The sequence below is a fragment of the Thermobia domestica genome, chromosome 4 (assembly GCF_964235325.1).
Source record: "Thermobia domestica chromosome 4, izTheDome1.hap1.1, whole genome shotgun sequence".
Lineage (NCBI taxonomy): Eukaryota > Metazoa > Arthropoda > Insecta > Zygentoma > Lepismatidae > Thermobia > Thermobia domestica.
Window position 1 is genome coordinate 251,102,745 of NC_137457.1, and position 16,018 is coordinate 251,118,762.

The following is a 16,018-nucleotide window of genomic DNA, read 5'->3' on the forward strand; positions in this document are numbered from 1 at the left end:
GTATAACACTGGTGAATAATATTTATAATGTTACAACCTTTGAATAGTCTTTAATAAGTGATTACCTTAGTACATCTGGTAGTGACATATTGTCGACAGATGTCAATAATCGTGACAACTTTCGTCAGCATTTTACTTCCTTAATACTTATTACCATAACGCGTCGGCTCTATCCCAGAACAGGGTTCCTCGTCCTAGAAACAAAGTCGTTGGGTCTTACTCTGTACCGAACCTATCCAATCGGGCTTGTATATCATAGTTCCGCAAGTTCCTATTTTATTGTTCCTATCTTCTGTGCCCCTAAAGGTTTTTGCACAAAGGCTATCGAACTAGAATGCTGTTCAAGGTTTCATACTTCTGTACGCATTCTATATGTATTATTATCGTGCTAGTAGGCCTTATAAAACTGTTAGACCGTCCATTCGTTACTCTACAGTACATGATAACTTATACAAAAGCAAAGTTTTGTTTCGTTAGATGGTTAATAGGTTAACTATCTTAGATGTTAGAAAGTTAAACATCACCCTGTTAAATGGCAGTAGACGTCTTCCAGTGGCTGACGTCTACCAGACGAAATTCTATAAATAAAATGGAAGATGTATTTATCTTGTTTGTTCGTTATAATTTTTATTCTTCCAATATTTCGACTTCAGTTTCTGTTAGTCATCTGAGGGGAAACGATATTGGAAGAAAATCTCGAGCTTCTTCATGGATCACATGCTTATGTTATTAAAACCACATTTTATCCTGGGTCTTTTTATTTTTAAATACGCTAATGAGTCCTGTTATCTTTGGTATACCCTCTTCTGTAAAATTCAGTAGAATAATATACATATCAATAATAAATATCGTAAAATTGTAAATAGTAACTACAATTTACACTCTTGACTTTTTAATGAAGTCAACTGTATATTTTGTTTCACAGTGTTGCCGATTCCCAATTGTACCAATTGCCATTTTTGAATGTATGGAAAATTCCCTAGATTGAATGTTGCGGTCCATTTATGAGATCCAATACATAACTAGAATTTATTCCATTTTTCCAATACAGTAGAATCCCTCTAATCCGTTACCTTTCGGATTGTGTGTGGTCGGAACACAAAAAAGGTCGGATTATCAGAAAATGTAGAAGGAGGTGGATTTACAGTAAAATAAACAATCTCTGAACTCAGAAATGATTGTATTCTTCCCTACAGTAAAAACAAATGAACAGTAAGCACTAAAAACTGCACAGTACAACACAGAAAACACGCACAACAGAAGAAACTATACAAGAGATGATGAAGCGCTAAAGCAGATATTGGGGTAAAAGCAAGTGAACAACAACACCGCGACGGAAGTAAACGACAGTGGGCCTCGTGGGTCACCGACGAGTCGGGACAATTCGGCTTGAGCACGGTCGGATCAACCGGAGTGGCGGACCAGCCGAGGGCGAACAAGAGAGGTTCTACTGTATTTTGATATAATCTCATTATTTGCTAAACGTATCACTGTCTTGGTTTAATTTTGGCTTCTTAGTTCATATTAAATAAATTTCCTAAGTTGATCTTTCAATTTACGATGATGTGTTATGTAGTATTTTTCACATTGTAATGTGCTTTGTTTCCATTAAGTGTTTTGATAATTCTGGTGCAGCTAGACATTTTCTGTGGAGTCGTTTACAAGTTTTCTTTAATTTTGGTTGCAATAATTCATTTTGTTACGCCAAAGTTTGCAGCGACACATTACTTCATAGGTACCCGAATAAACTTATTTATCGATGTAGTAACTTTTGTGTTCGTAGATAATTTTAGAGATTCTCTGAATCCATACTTTCGTGCTACCGTTTGTAATCTTACTCAGTTTTTATTTTATATAGCCCAACGTAGACCAAACTGTAAGTTGAATCATAGCAAATATCGTAACCTTCTCAGAACTGATCGTAGGAGCTGTCCTTTTGCGTATCCTCACACTGCTAATAAGAAATATGGATAATTCTTCAAGCAAAAATTAGTCCATTTGTTCTGGGCCTAACACCATTTGGTTTAAATGTTCAGAATTCTTTCTTATATATAGAATTTTATCATCTCCCCTCAGTGTTGTAGACTGTTTTAATTATCGGTATTAATATTGTTTCTGCGAGTTCAATTTTTTGGCAAGCTGAATGTTATATCGTGTTAGTATTTTTTGATAGAATTTTCTGGCCAAAGTACTCGGTAAGAGTTATATTCTTAATATAAAATACACGTGCTTAATTTGAGCATTAGAGAAGCAATTAACGGAATGTAATTTTTCCATAGAAAGTTGGACATGTGTGGAATTCACAGCGGGGAAGAAACTTTCTGTTGTCCAGATACTTCGTGTGAAGTATTCACATGAATAGCTAAATATGAGTGCGTATATGTAATGTTTCTTTAATGAAATATTTGTATATCACACACATGACGGCATACTTTGTTACCTAATGTCTAGTCCAATACGACTATTTCAGATCCATCTGTCAAAGAGCACAGTTGGACAGCAAAAGTATATGGTACATTATTTGTGCAGTAAAGTCTTAATTTACCCTTTCGCTTCTATCTTTTGTATATCTATTCCTTTAGTTCCATCCTATGTTCTTAATAAAATACGGAAAGTAATTTTTGCTTTCCAATTTCAGAAATGCCAGGAGACCTGGAGCTGGCGTGGGTATTTTGCATAGCACTAGATTTTCTGGGTATCTTCCTTACTTATTTTATCTTTATACCCATTATATAACAATTTTAGTTTACACTTTATCATTTCGTTCATGATGAAATATTGTTGAAAAATTATATATACGTAGAATTATTTGCTGCTGTCCTCACTAATATTTTTCTTAAGTTAAACAACTAAATTCACTTTGTAAAACAACTATTAAAAACTTCTTTGTATTTGACATTTGTGTGTAAGCTTTCTGTGGGCTTTTGTATGTTAACGCTTCCTTTGTTTTCATGCATTGCTTTGGCGTATAGTGTAGTTAGGGATTTTTCTTTTTTCTCTGTTCATTAGCAATGTGTTTGATTATTTCTTAACTACTTATTATTAATTTTATTGTTTTTTTTAGCTCACTGTAAGTTATATTGCTAGCAACTATAGTCAAAGGGCGTTAAAATGTGATTTTGCAATAGTTTTATAGTCTTCTATATATTGGGATTTGTACTAACAAAATTAACTTTCTGAAACGAATGTATTTAGTATTTTTTTTTTTAATGCATACTAGGTACTTAATATAATATCTACAAGCATTTAACTGTATATTGTAAAGGACAGAGTGGCGATTATATTATTGAGTAGATTAGACCAGAGTTTCTCTCATTCAAGCCCGCGGACCACAAGAGGTTACTGAAATATAACTTGTAGTTCCTTTTAGATTGAATCTAATACAAATAAAATAGTTCGTTCGTGTGTCTTGTCTGTGTGCGGCCTGGGGACCAGACGAGTGGACCGAGAGTTACCAAATTTTAGTCACGGTTCAGGCCCCAGACCAAGACAGTTTTTTCAAAATTCGAACCAGGAGGGTCTCGAGGAGCGGGGGTGTTACTGGGACACACAAAAGTGGTAGAAAATGACCGATATTAGTGTCGAATTCATAGTTTTCGCGGTCGCTGGGATTAATGATGAAACTCCGACCACATTAACTTTCAAATTTACCTTATTCGGTTGCGGGCCGGGGGTCACGGGGAGAGGGGATACTGAGATCTAAAAATAATCCAAAATGACCGACAGTCCCCCATGCGAAGAATGAGTACTTCAGCTAGTATTAGTCTTAAAAAATAATGACATTTTACAGTACAGTACAAATTGTACAGTATTGTACAGTACAAAATAACATTTTTATCAATCGTCAGTGTAGATTGCGTTACACTGAATCAAAATTCGTACAAAATTAGGTCGTGCATTTTCTGTATATTAGTGATATATTGTTATTATTATAATCTTATTACTGTTATTATTTTTCTTTATTAGTAGTCTTCGATAATAATAACCTAAGTTAACTTTTACGTGTACAACCAATCGTAAGTATAGGTGGTCGTAAGTCCTATCGGTCGCAAATCTACGACTATCTGTGTAGAACACAATTTAATAAGACCAAACAAATTCGAGTATTTTATTTATATGAATTATTATAAAATATTGTTTTAGCCGTCAGTTATTAAGAAAAAAAACTAATATATACTTTCTATTAATACCAATATAAAGTTGAGATAATTTTAATCAATATTATTCTTAAAAAATGTAAGCTGACTAGAACAATGGTATCTGTATCTACTCAAAACATTAAAAAATATAAATTTGCTTTCGACAGGGACAAGAGTAGAGGTCCCACTTGAATAAAAGTTTGAGAAACGATGGGCTAGAGTATTGTTCGAGGCATCGTGATCATCTTAAATACTTTGATTCTTGATATACTCTTTCCCCTTTAGATCTTATCAGACCTACGAACCAGTTATGATAATGCTTCATAGCTACTAAGATTGTTTCTGTACTTGTTATAGCGTAGTTCTGTTCTTAATGTGCCTGTTACGGCGTTATTCCTTAGGCACATTAAAATATTTCAGACTAGAAATGTAATATAAACACATCAGAACTTACCGAGTGTTGTAATTACTAGATAATATGCAAAGACTGATTTTGTGTTACCGTACAATGTTCATATTAAGTACACCTACTTAGAATCAAAATCGATAGTAGTCCAAAAATATGAACATTGGTTGTATGCTGTGCCTTTACTAAAACATAAGATATTGAAGGTCTGCGAAAATGATTTCTGAAGTAACCAACTCGAAGTTAAAGGATCTAACGAAAGCGGTTCTATGAATTATACTCGAAATGGTGGGAATCCATTAAAATAGCTTATCATCGTACAGTATTTGTAAGCAGCCAATTTATAGGGGAAAATATGCAGATACTAAAAGTGCTATCGTGTTATTTGTATAGCATACGAGAAAGAATATCGCTAAAAGAAATTAAAACTGTGTGATAGATTTGGAAAGATTTTAACACTTCGAACCCAGTGAATTTATGGTGGACTACGGTATTTGTGGGTTTTCTCACTCTTATCTCATTCCACCAATTGTTTTTAACAATATTGTGCAGATGATAAAGTTCTTTCCGTGAATAGACGCCATACGTACTGAGATTTTTATTAATATATAAATATGGGTATGAAGATTATCTGAAAAAAATCCCAAAAGAGACATCATGAACAAAATTTACTAGGTTCTTTCAATACTTTCCGCACTGATTGTATATTGAATAGTTTTCTAAATATGAACAAGTTTCGAGCACCAAGTATAATAGAAGAGTAGCATGTAAATTTCGTACACACATAAATATCGTTATCATAAGAAGATCGTGTGCAAAAATCAAACTCAGACGATTTGTAATTATCATTAATCTATTTAAAATTGGACTTCTTAAACTAGCGTGCTTACACGGTTATAAGGCGCACACAACAAAATATAATAATTGTAAACATTGTACTTTATCGTCAAATTAAAATTATAATGAAATTAACGATCTTTGTCTGAAGATTGAGAAGCACTTTAAACAATGTTGTATTGCACAATGATTTCTCAATTTGCACGCATCTGCCAACCAAGTATCGTGAGTTTTAGACTCAGAACATTTTTTATTAAAATCTGCACTCTTCAATACCTCAAATATTACTTTTTTTTGCGTCGTCTGCAAGCGCGCTCTTATTGGCTATTACAGTCCGCTGACACACTAAGTGTTATCTGCGAAAATCCGTGCTGAAACCATTCCACTATCTTAGATAGAACCGGGAATAATGCATCGTTGTAAAGTATGAGTAAAGAAATGAGAAGAGCGTTTCACTGCACAAAAAATAATAATAATAAATTTACTTCACTTAAATATAAGGGATGCTCAAAATAACGTAAAATAAAACTTCGTTTTTCATAATAATTCACTTCCGTTATTCCTCAGTCTCCTTTAGCCTGAAGAACATAACGTGGGACGTTAAATTAGACATGAAATGAAAATTAATGAAATTTTAATAGTCTTCAAATTGGAAGTATAATTAGGGTGGGTGTATTGTGTGAGCGTAGTTCCGGTTTTCTATTCTCAGTTGATACAAACCCAACTACTGGTCGAATCCCATTTTAAGAACTAGGTCCTGGTCTCGTCCCGTGTAGGCTCGGAGCTAAAAAGGGATTTTAACTTTAATCAATCACTGTATATATATATATAATAAAATATTTAGATATAAACTAGTATTAGTTTGATTATTGAAACCGCTTTTGTTAGATCTTAGATTTTGAGCTGAGTTGCTTAAAAAGTCGTTTCCGCACTCTTCTAGTAATTTATATATTTTGTTTTTACGATATGTTTCTCTACTTTAGAATTTCTTTACGTGTTTTCAGCTGAACTATCAATTTGACAAGTTTCTTGATGTAGTTCGTGATTTATATAACACTTTCTAATGGCCTTAAAGTCAACAATTTGAAAAAGAAAAAATATGTTTCGAAATGAAGATTATATGTGAAGTTTAGTATATCTGAGTCAGATTGTTTTAGAAATCGGATTGAATCTAGAAATTTTAATGGAGCTAAAAGGGAATGAATAATTATAACAATAGTAACACTGCATTATTTAGAAATATAGAAAAAAAGATAATACAGTTAACATTTTCTCATTACTAATTTATAAATTTCGTATATTGTATTGCATATTGCTGTCTTATACCTAGTCTTGCCATAAACACTGTCAGGAAAGAACAGTCCTAATATAAAGAAGACAGCAGATCTAGAGAAATAAATTTACTGGCAAGAAGTGCATACACCACAGATCAAAATGTGCAGACGTTACTCAAAATGACCACGATGTGCTTTGACATAAGCCCTTAAACGGCGTGGCCAGTCATCAATGGCTGTACGCACACAGTTCATCGGAAACGTGCCCACTGCTTTGATGAGGGCACGTTTGAGAGACGCCAAATTGGGGTAGAGTTTAGTTCAAACCATTGTCTCTAATCGAGACCACAAGGCATAGTCTAGAGGATTGAAATCTGGACTGGCTAAGGGCTAATTACTGGTAGCAATGAAGTCCGGCACATTCGTTTCCAGCCATGTTTGATTCACCTTAGCTTTATGGGCCGGTGCAGAGTCTTGCTGGAAGGTTCACAGCTTGTTGGCAAAGAGTGTGTTGCTTAAAAGGTTTTACAGCTACTTTCAAGACGTTCTCACGGTACACTTGAGCACTTGTTTTGATCCCTTGTTCGCAGAATTGCAACTTTGTGACCCCGTCACACGACATCCCCCACCAAACCATCAACGAGGACCGATGTGACCTCGCTGAACCTTTTTCACAACTTGAGAAGCTTCTCTGGATGTATGAGCATACACCCTGTCCTTTTGTTTGTTAAAGTGTTCTTCAGTGTTGAAAATCTTCTCATCAGGAAAGAGAATTCATCTGTGCCTTCCATCCGCGCACCTCTGAAGCAGGGCCTTGCATCTCACCTTCCTGTTTGCTTTCAGTGAAGGGGTTAGGAAATGTCCCGTTGATCGGCAGAAAGCACCAGTCTTAAGGTCACTTCTGAGTATCCTTGACATTGTCCTTTGCGGAATGTTCATTTCCCGGGACTTTATTTTATTTATTATTTTTATTTTATTTCTTATTTTATTTTATTTTATTTATTTTTTGCTTCCGAAGGGGGTTTCGACGAATTCTCTGCTTGACAGCCTGGATGGCTTGTGGTGTTCTACTGCTCCGCGGTCGGCCTGGTCTTTGGCGTCACGTACAGAGGAAGTCTCACAGTACCTTGCTATTGTTCGATAGACGAATCTCAGTGTGATTTTCAGACGTTGGAAAAGTATGAAAATCTTCGATGCTTTGTGACCATACTTGTGTGATGCAGTCACAGCTACACGGTTCTGTTCCTGACCTCACTCCATCCTTAACAATATCACGGACCTGCAAAGAAACATGAATTACACAATTAACAATACACAGACTACTGACAGGAGTGACTTCACTAAAGCCTATGCAGTATAAACTCTCGGTTCCGATCTGCAAATTTTGTAACAGTATTTATGAGCAGACTATATACAACTAAATTTTGATTCGGTCATAAGAATATTAAGGTTGTATTCATTGGAAATATAGAGAAGAAAAATAATGAAAATTAACATTTCCTCGTTATCAGTTGTTGTCAAATACATACTAAAATAGGTACTAAAATCGGTCATGGTTAAAGCAAAGTGTTAGATTTTAGGTGAAATTATCTGATTATTCAAATTTCTATAGCAGTCAGCGTTAACATTTGTTAATAGTTATTTAAAGATTTGAATTTATATTATTGGTAATTTTTCTTTTGCCTCGATGTATATATCCCAAGAAAATTTGTAGCAATGCTTGTCAAAGCAGGAGTCTTACAACATGATGTGTGTAATTATCTGTTTACGATGGGGTTTTTCTTGCAAAGATTGTGCATAGAGATGATCATATGATTTTATCAAAACTTCAGACATCGACTCCCATTACTACTGTTGTATTCCATTATTTTATTTATTTTTTTTTTTAATGTCAGTGTGGAATGCAAACACTGTGTACCTTCGATTGAATTCAGACAGAAAAATGAAGTCATACAGTAGCTTCAAAGTTTTAATAACACGAGATAACTTAATTACAAATCGACAGCATTACGACAGTCAGCAACAAAAGCAAACCAATCGTGGTGAAATTTTAAATTCTAAATTTAAGACTTCATGTTTCGAGATAAGCTGTTGATACTTTAGGATGTAATCATGTAATCAAAGTAGTATAATAATAATAATAATAATAATAATAATAATAATAATAATAATAATAATAATAATAATAATAATAATAATAATAATAATAATCCTTAATTGAATTGTTATATTAAGCTGCTTGAAAGCGAATATTTCGTTGTACAGTTTAACAGCTAAGATACATACACTTATCCCGCACAATGATAGAAAATTGTGTGTCATGGTAGATTAATGATATATATATATATAAAATATTCTAGGACATGTGAAGATTTGGTAAAGAGAGCATCTGTGACCTAAACATCGGTCGTCGAACACATCCTAGTTCTTATTCTTATAGATTCTTACATCTAATAATTTACACAGCCTAACATTAACACTTCAAGTACCATGTACATATAGTTACTGTGCCCCAAGTAAAACATCCGATTTGGGGGGCTTCGCGCTTGAAGTGCTTAGTTTTGTTGTAAGTTAAAGAAATCAGCAACAAAGACGTACGAGATAAGAACTGTTTAACGCGAGAATACCCTATGTCGTGGTCGTCTGTTTGAATAGATCGTCCGATTTCGTGATGTACGTTCCTAATGATCCCAGAAATGAGAGTTCCCTCGTGGCTATGTGGATAGCGTATGCGCCTTTTGCGTGGGAGACCAGAATTCGATTCCCGGTGGGAGCTAATGTGGTTCGGACCCCACGTAAGCTGTAGGTCCGCATCTTGTATAGCCTCCCTGCTAATTGGACGCTAAATTCAAATCCAATCCAATCCCAGAAATGAACGACTGTCAACCTGTTGTTCAGAGAATGTGGACCATGTTTATAACCAGCTGCATTCTTACCATCACGTGACCGTCGGAATGATGGAGGATGAGCTGTACATAAGAAGAAAAACGACCTGGCAGGTTCTGGAAGAACATCTAGGGTAAAAGGTAAATTTGTAGGAGTTTTGTGTCCCATTCTTTGACTAGGAAAAATTACAAGTACAGTACAGTAAAAGTACAGGACTAATTAACTAACTCTATGGCCTATGGAACCCGGAGGTTCAATGCCGCGTTCACAAAAGCTCTCCACCGACTTCTATCCTTAGTTAACTGCATCCAGTTTCTACTTTGTATTCCAATCTCTGCGAGATCCATCTAAATATTGTCCTCCTATCTGCGCCTAGGTCTTCCTAATGGTCGTTTTCCGATTAATCTTCCAGTCAAGACTGAAAGCGTTTCTACTTTCTTCCACTCTAGCTACATAACCTGCCCACCTAAGCCTCCTAGACTTGACGACCCCAACAATGTTGGGTAAACCGTATAAATTATGTAGTTCCTCGTTATGAAGTTTCCGCCATTCCCCATTCCCGTTCCTCTTGAGTCCGAATATTTATCTCAGGATCTTGTTCTCAAATACTTTCAGTCTATGGTCTTCCCTCAGAGTAAGCGACCATGTTTCGCAACTATACAGAATAACAGGCATGATTATCGTTTTGTATATTTTAAGCTTCAGATTCCTCGACAGAATTCGCGACGACAAGAGATTTTGAACCGAATAGTAACACGAATTCCCTGCTTTTAGTCGACATTTAATTTCTTCGTGAATATGATTTTCGTCTGTTAATATTGATTCTAGATATTTGAAACTATCCACTTTATCAAAAGTATTATTTAATATTTTAACGCCTCCATAATTTGCCATATTACGGCCCCGACGCACTTCCATGTATTTAGTTTTCTCTGCATTTATTTCTAAACCCATGTCCCTGCAAGAGTTTAATAAGATCTCTGCATTTCTTTCTATTGTTCTCCTATCATCCCCTATTAAATTTACATCATCAGCATATGCCATAACCTGGTAAATGCCGTTCAACTCTAGGCCCTGGTTGCTATCTTTGATTTTTCTTATAGCGTAATTTCAGAACGAAGTTAAATAATAATGGCGACAACGCATCTCCTTGTTTCAGGCCATTTTCGACGTGAAAGCTCGTGGACAAAAATTTTCCTACCCGGACTTTACTTTGGGATTCATTTAAACCTATCTTAATTGATCTAATTAGCTTTCTCGGTATTCCAAGTTCTTTAAGAACGTTGTATAATGTTTCTCTCCTAACCGAGTCTTAAAATCAATAAATAGTTGATGTACCGGGGTATTGTATTCCCACTTTTTTTTCGAGTATTTAGCGAATGGTAAATATTTGGTCGATAGTTGATCAATTTCGTCTAAGTCCGCACTGATAATCTCCAATAATTTCATCTGCGTATGAGGTCAATCTTGCTAATAGAATATTTGAAAGGATTTTATAGGATGTTGACAGAAGAGAAATGCCTCGATAATTATTACAGTCAGTTTTGTCGCCTTTCTTTGAATTGGAACAATGATTGATTAATTCCACTCTTGTGGCAATTCTTCCTTGTACAGGACAAAGTTGATTAAGTCTGTGGAGTCGGAACCTTCATTGCTAGATTACATCGCTACAGGCGACGAAACTCATGACAGTGGAAGCCAGTGTGTTTGGGATTATTGGGGCACAACAATGGAAACCAGGATGTTTTTGATGAAGTTTAGAAGGGCACGGATGCTTGCATTACCAAATCTGCACATCTGCAAACGAAGAATATCGAACAATTACTTTCACGTGTTAAATAACTTTCTATTACTAATGTTTACAAAGTACTAGCATTAGTCCTGGAACTTTATCCAACCTTGCAAGAACAACACACAAAAATACTTACGTTGTTTAAATTCTCCACACATGATTGTGCCAAGTGGTATCAAGTAATTGACTAGAAATATTTACTATTTCTTGCACAAAAAAGGCGCATTTGTTGCATGTAAAGAACATTAAGTGCCAAGATTAATCTTAGTACTCCCGAGGAATGATAGTTATTTCATTTTTATTTTTCATGTCTGTATGTTCTACATTCGATTATGCAGTCCACTTAGAAATAATTAATGCCAGAAGAAATTAATGGAGGAGTAATCAGTTAATTTATTTATGAACTATTTTATATGAACAGACTCATTAATATATGAAAATTAAAATGTGATTTCTGCAAACGCGATTTTTCGTCGTTACTTCTTTTGATCCTGAGCCAAAGCTTCCTACTAGATACTATGTTTATTTTCTATATGGGATGCCCCTTGTTCTATCCTTATTAAAGGTACCATTAGTTCGGATTTTATGTCGAATTAAACTCACGTATCATATAGCCTCTGTAAAAAGGGGTGTTAGAGTTTTAACAAACTCAGCCGAAGCTTGATAAATTTGTATATTATTATATGATTTTGTTTCTCTGATTTATAATCTCATAAGATCAGATATATTCTTAAAAACTGGTACTCATAAGAGAAAAGAAAGAGACAATTAAAGTAACCAATAAATTACGTGAAAGTAAAGAATTTTGAATTGCAATGAGAAATTGTACAAAATTGGAATACCGGTATGAAACTAGTTGAATCTTTCCACAGACTGTCCACATTTGTTCACAAATTAAAGGAATAAAAGCTAATGAAACAGTTCTTAGAGATTATGCAATTAATATGGTGATTAATGCATATGTTAAAATGACTTTAAAGAAGTTAGATAATTCCAGAAACTGAGGTCAGACTCAGACATTTGAATGAAGGTTAGATTTGTTATTTTAAGAAATCCTAATATTTCCAAATTAAATTATGTATTGGACGCGTGTAGCAGAAGTGCACTTAACGTATTCTTAAAAAGAGAATAGCATTTTTTAAAAGAGAGAATTTTGATTCTGTTCGCGTTGTGCACGTTCTAGTTTTGTGTTTATAGGTAGTTTTTACTTATAGTTTCGTGCGTGATACACATTTTTTTCCTGTGATTGCAAACACGAAGGAGAAAGACTATGTGTTTCTTTCGTATCAGGCTCTGCTTTTATAAAATATGATTAAAATATTTTAAATTCTTTCAGGCAGTAAACTCATTTATGCTGTTGAAATTGTAAAATTATATATTAATAATATATTATTGTACAATTTAATATAATATATAATTAGTGGGGTGATCATGCAGTTCAAATATGCATTATTAAATATTTGTTCGTTAAAATGGCTATATCATACAGCGGTGAAAGAGATCGTGTTTAAGTTATGTTGAATTTAGCTGAAATTGACTTTATTGAGAAGACAGTGCTGAGCCGTTAAGTTGCGTACACATGTATTAAATGTACAAAGAAATCTCATATGAGTTGACGTATTGTACTTATAGTTCCATTTGCTCTGTACCTCTTCTATTCTTTAAATGATTATAAGGTTAAGGCTGAGCTGAACTGTCTTGACAAAAATCTCGATACAAACTTTACGCATTTTCTCTTCTCTGCCTGCTTATATTGATATAAAATCTTGGTGGTACCTTGTTCACTCACCTTGGTACCTTCTCCCTTTTTTAAGTTTTGCATTCATAATTAATCATTATTTTAATAATTAATTATAATTAATTTATCAATAACGTGTAATATACAGGGTGGGGCATAAGTCACTTAACAAAAATGCATTTGTAATGAATTATTTATCCTTTTCAGTGGTAGTGTTCACCTCTGGTGGGGTCCGTGGTTTGATCCCAGCTTGCGCCAAGTTATCTTTGTGGTGGACAAACACAATGTGCGTGGGTTTTCTCGGGGTTCTCCCGTTTTTTCCCACTTTCTTCATTCCACCATTTCATTCATTTCTCATCACCGCCTCCTGCAGCTTAGCCGGCATATCCATGGGACGTAAAACTTTAAAAAAAAAAAAAAAAAAAAAAAGTTCATTTCATTTTCATTTAGCAACTTCGAAACTATGAACTTATAGGTTTTATCATAACATTAATTTAGGTTACTTATATCAACCACGAACCACGTATTATCACATACCACATCATAACGTACAGTTTACATCAATTAGCTACTGCTACTCTAGTCAGTTGAAAACTGAATGACTGCTAGAGTCAAGCGACTTAATAGTCCACTCTGTATAATATATTGCTTACGTTAATCAGCTACTGCTACTATAATCAATTGAGAGTTTAATAACTGTGAGTGTTCAGGCTACTTATTGCCCACCCTGTATAACATATTGCTTATATCAATCCGCTACTGTTTTTCTTGTCAATTGAGAACTGAATAATTGTTAGTGTCAAGCAACTTAACCGCCTACTCTGTAGAAAACAACAGGTAAAATTGAGTATGTAACAAAATTCAAGGCGATAAGATCCAAACTACGAACTAAGTAGTGCGACAAAATTCAAAGTTTTTAAATGTATGTTAACGTGTTATTTTGTGATATGTATGTATGTTCGACTTATTGGAGTTTAGCGTCCCTTTTAAGCACCGAGGTTATATGAGATGTGAATCTATAGTGTAAAGTGAAATCCAAACTACTGTATTGCGTTCAAATTAGTTTTCCCTTCAGGAATGGAACCTGGAACTACGTGCACCAAAAGCGCACGCGCTGGCCATTAATCTAGCGAAGAGTGTTGTTTTCTGGTTTTTCAGTCCTGAGTATTACAATTTCTTCCTTCTATAGAAAATTGTATTGAAATTAAAAGTAGATATGATGGGCAGTAGTCCAGTCATTATAGGTTCAAAAATGAAGGTTTAGAAAAAAAATCGTACAAGCAAGAGACTTTGTATGAACATTGTATATACCTTTAGGACTCAAAATATAGAAAGTCCCCCAAAATAAAAGTTGTGCTCAAGCCGCCATCTTGGAAAATGGCTGAACACCCAATATTTACGAAGGAAGTCATAGACTTAGGGGACATATTATTATATGTTATTATAAAAGTTTTTGATTAGATTAACGTATGAGAGTCATCAGTATTTATGATGCCTGCGAGGCTCCCATCAACGGAATTTAGAATGAGGCTCCAATGATTTTCTTAATTATCGCATTAGACGAAGCCGATACCTAGCTTTGCCATAAATTCTGTCTTTCACACACGAGATCGTGTCTACAAAAATACTAAGGCTAAACAAATTAACTTCACTATATTTATTCATCAAAGTAGAACAACGTTAGAAACACTTAACAGTATTGAAATTCAGGAATTGCTCTAAGACTTGGAAAAATGATTATTTTCGAGATTGCAAATTGGGATGATATTTAGTTCAAATGATCGTCTCTAGTCCTTGTTACAAATTATAGTTCAGCGGATTCAAATCTGGAGTCCTACCTGGACAGTCCACACAATTAAGGAACGTAAGTACGTTGTTCATGAGTCGTTTTTGTGTTATTTTGGCGTTGGGTGTGGTAGCAGTCCTGTTTAATCACAATGTCTATTTTTATGGAACATAGTTAAGGGTCAATGTTTTTATTTCTTGTTCACAAAAATGGTGACATTTAACTTTATAATAACTTAAACTCCCATCATACCATCAGTGAAATCTCATGATGGTCTCTTCCAATTCTTGGAGCAACTTCCAAAATTTCTTTAATTTTTTGCGCATAAATCCTATCATTGTGGGAGTTGGCTATGGCATTCCGGGAGATACGGGTTCAGTTTTTTCTATTTCTGTATCTTTCACCCCTCTTTCTTTCTCTCTCTCTCGCGCGCGCTCGGTTGCTCGCTTTGTCTGTCTTTTGCGATAATCAAATATGGAATTAATAAATTGTCCTGTTTTATATTGGTAGGCACACATTGTAAGATTATCATGAATAAGACGTGATATTGTTTCTAGGAACATTTTCATTTCTATGGTCATTATTTCGGGAGATTCTGACATTAGGAGCTTTTATAAAATAAAAGACAAATTCTGACCAAAGCATATACTATTTATTAAATAATATCGTTACTGTTTCGGTAAAGTATCTTGGCCTTCATCAGACACATTATAAAGTACAGTTTCTGGATATAATGTCTATTATATAATATAATGTCTGATGAAGACAGAGATACTTTGCCGAAACTGTAACGCTATTAATTATTAGTTAATATATGCTTCGGTCAGAATTTGTCTTCTATTTTATACAAGAATTTCCGAAGCTAGAATGAGTAGTATTCAGATGGGAGCTTTTATAACCTATGGAATTCGCGCCTTGTTCTGTCGACCTCATTGAATCTTAGCAATAGTCCTATTGACTAGGGATGGCCTTTTTCGAAAAAATTTTCGTTTTCCGTTTTTTTCGAAATTTTTCATTTTTCGTTTTTTTTTTTGAAATTTTTTCGTTTTTCGTTTTTTTGAAATTTTTTAGTTTCTCGAAAAGTTTTCGGAATTCGTGGAGTGATAATGTGGGAGGAAATGGGAGTACTCCGGGAAAATCCAGGACACGATTGTTGTCTG

The 16,018-nt window shown here is 34.5% G+C and overlaps 1 protein-coding gene across 4 annotated transcripts in view; it reads left to right on the forward strand.

Moving 5' to 3' along the window:
• The window catches only part of Naprt (nicotinate phosphoribosyltransferase), a 202,150-nt gene that overhangs the window by 148,146 nt on the left and 37,986 nt on the right, over window positions 1-16,018 (forward strand). For 2 of the 4 annotated variants that reach the window (XM_081755725.1, XM_081755726.1), the window contains exon 8: window positions 2,639-2,695. The exons of the other annotated variants lie outside the window; for them this stretch is intronic. In XM_081755725.1, coding sequence (XP_081611851.1) covers window positions 2,639-2,695 — 57 coding nt within the window. The remainder of the gene's footprint in view (window positions 1-2,638; window positions 2,696-16,018) is intronic. 4 annotated transcript variants of the gene reach the window in all.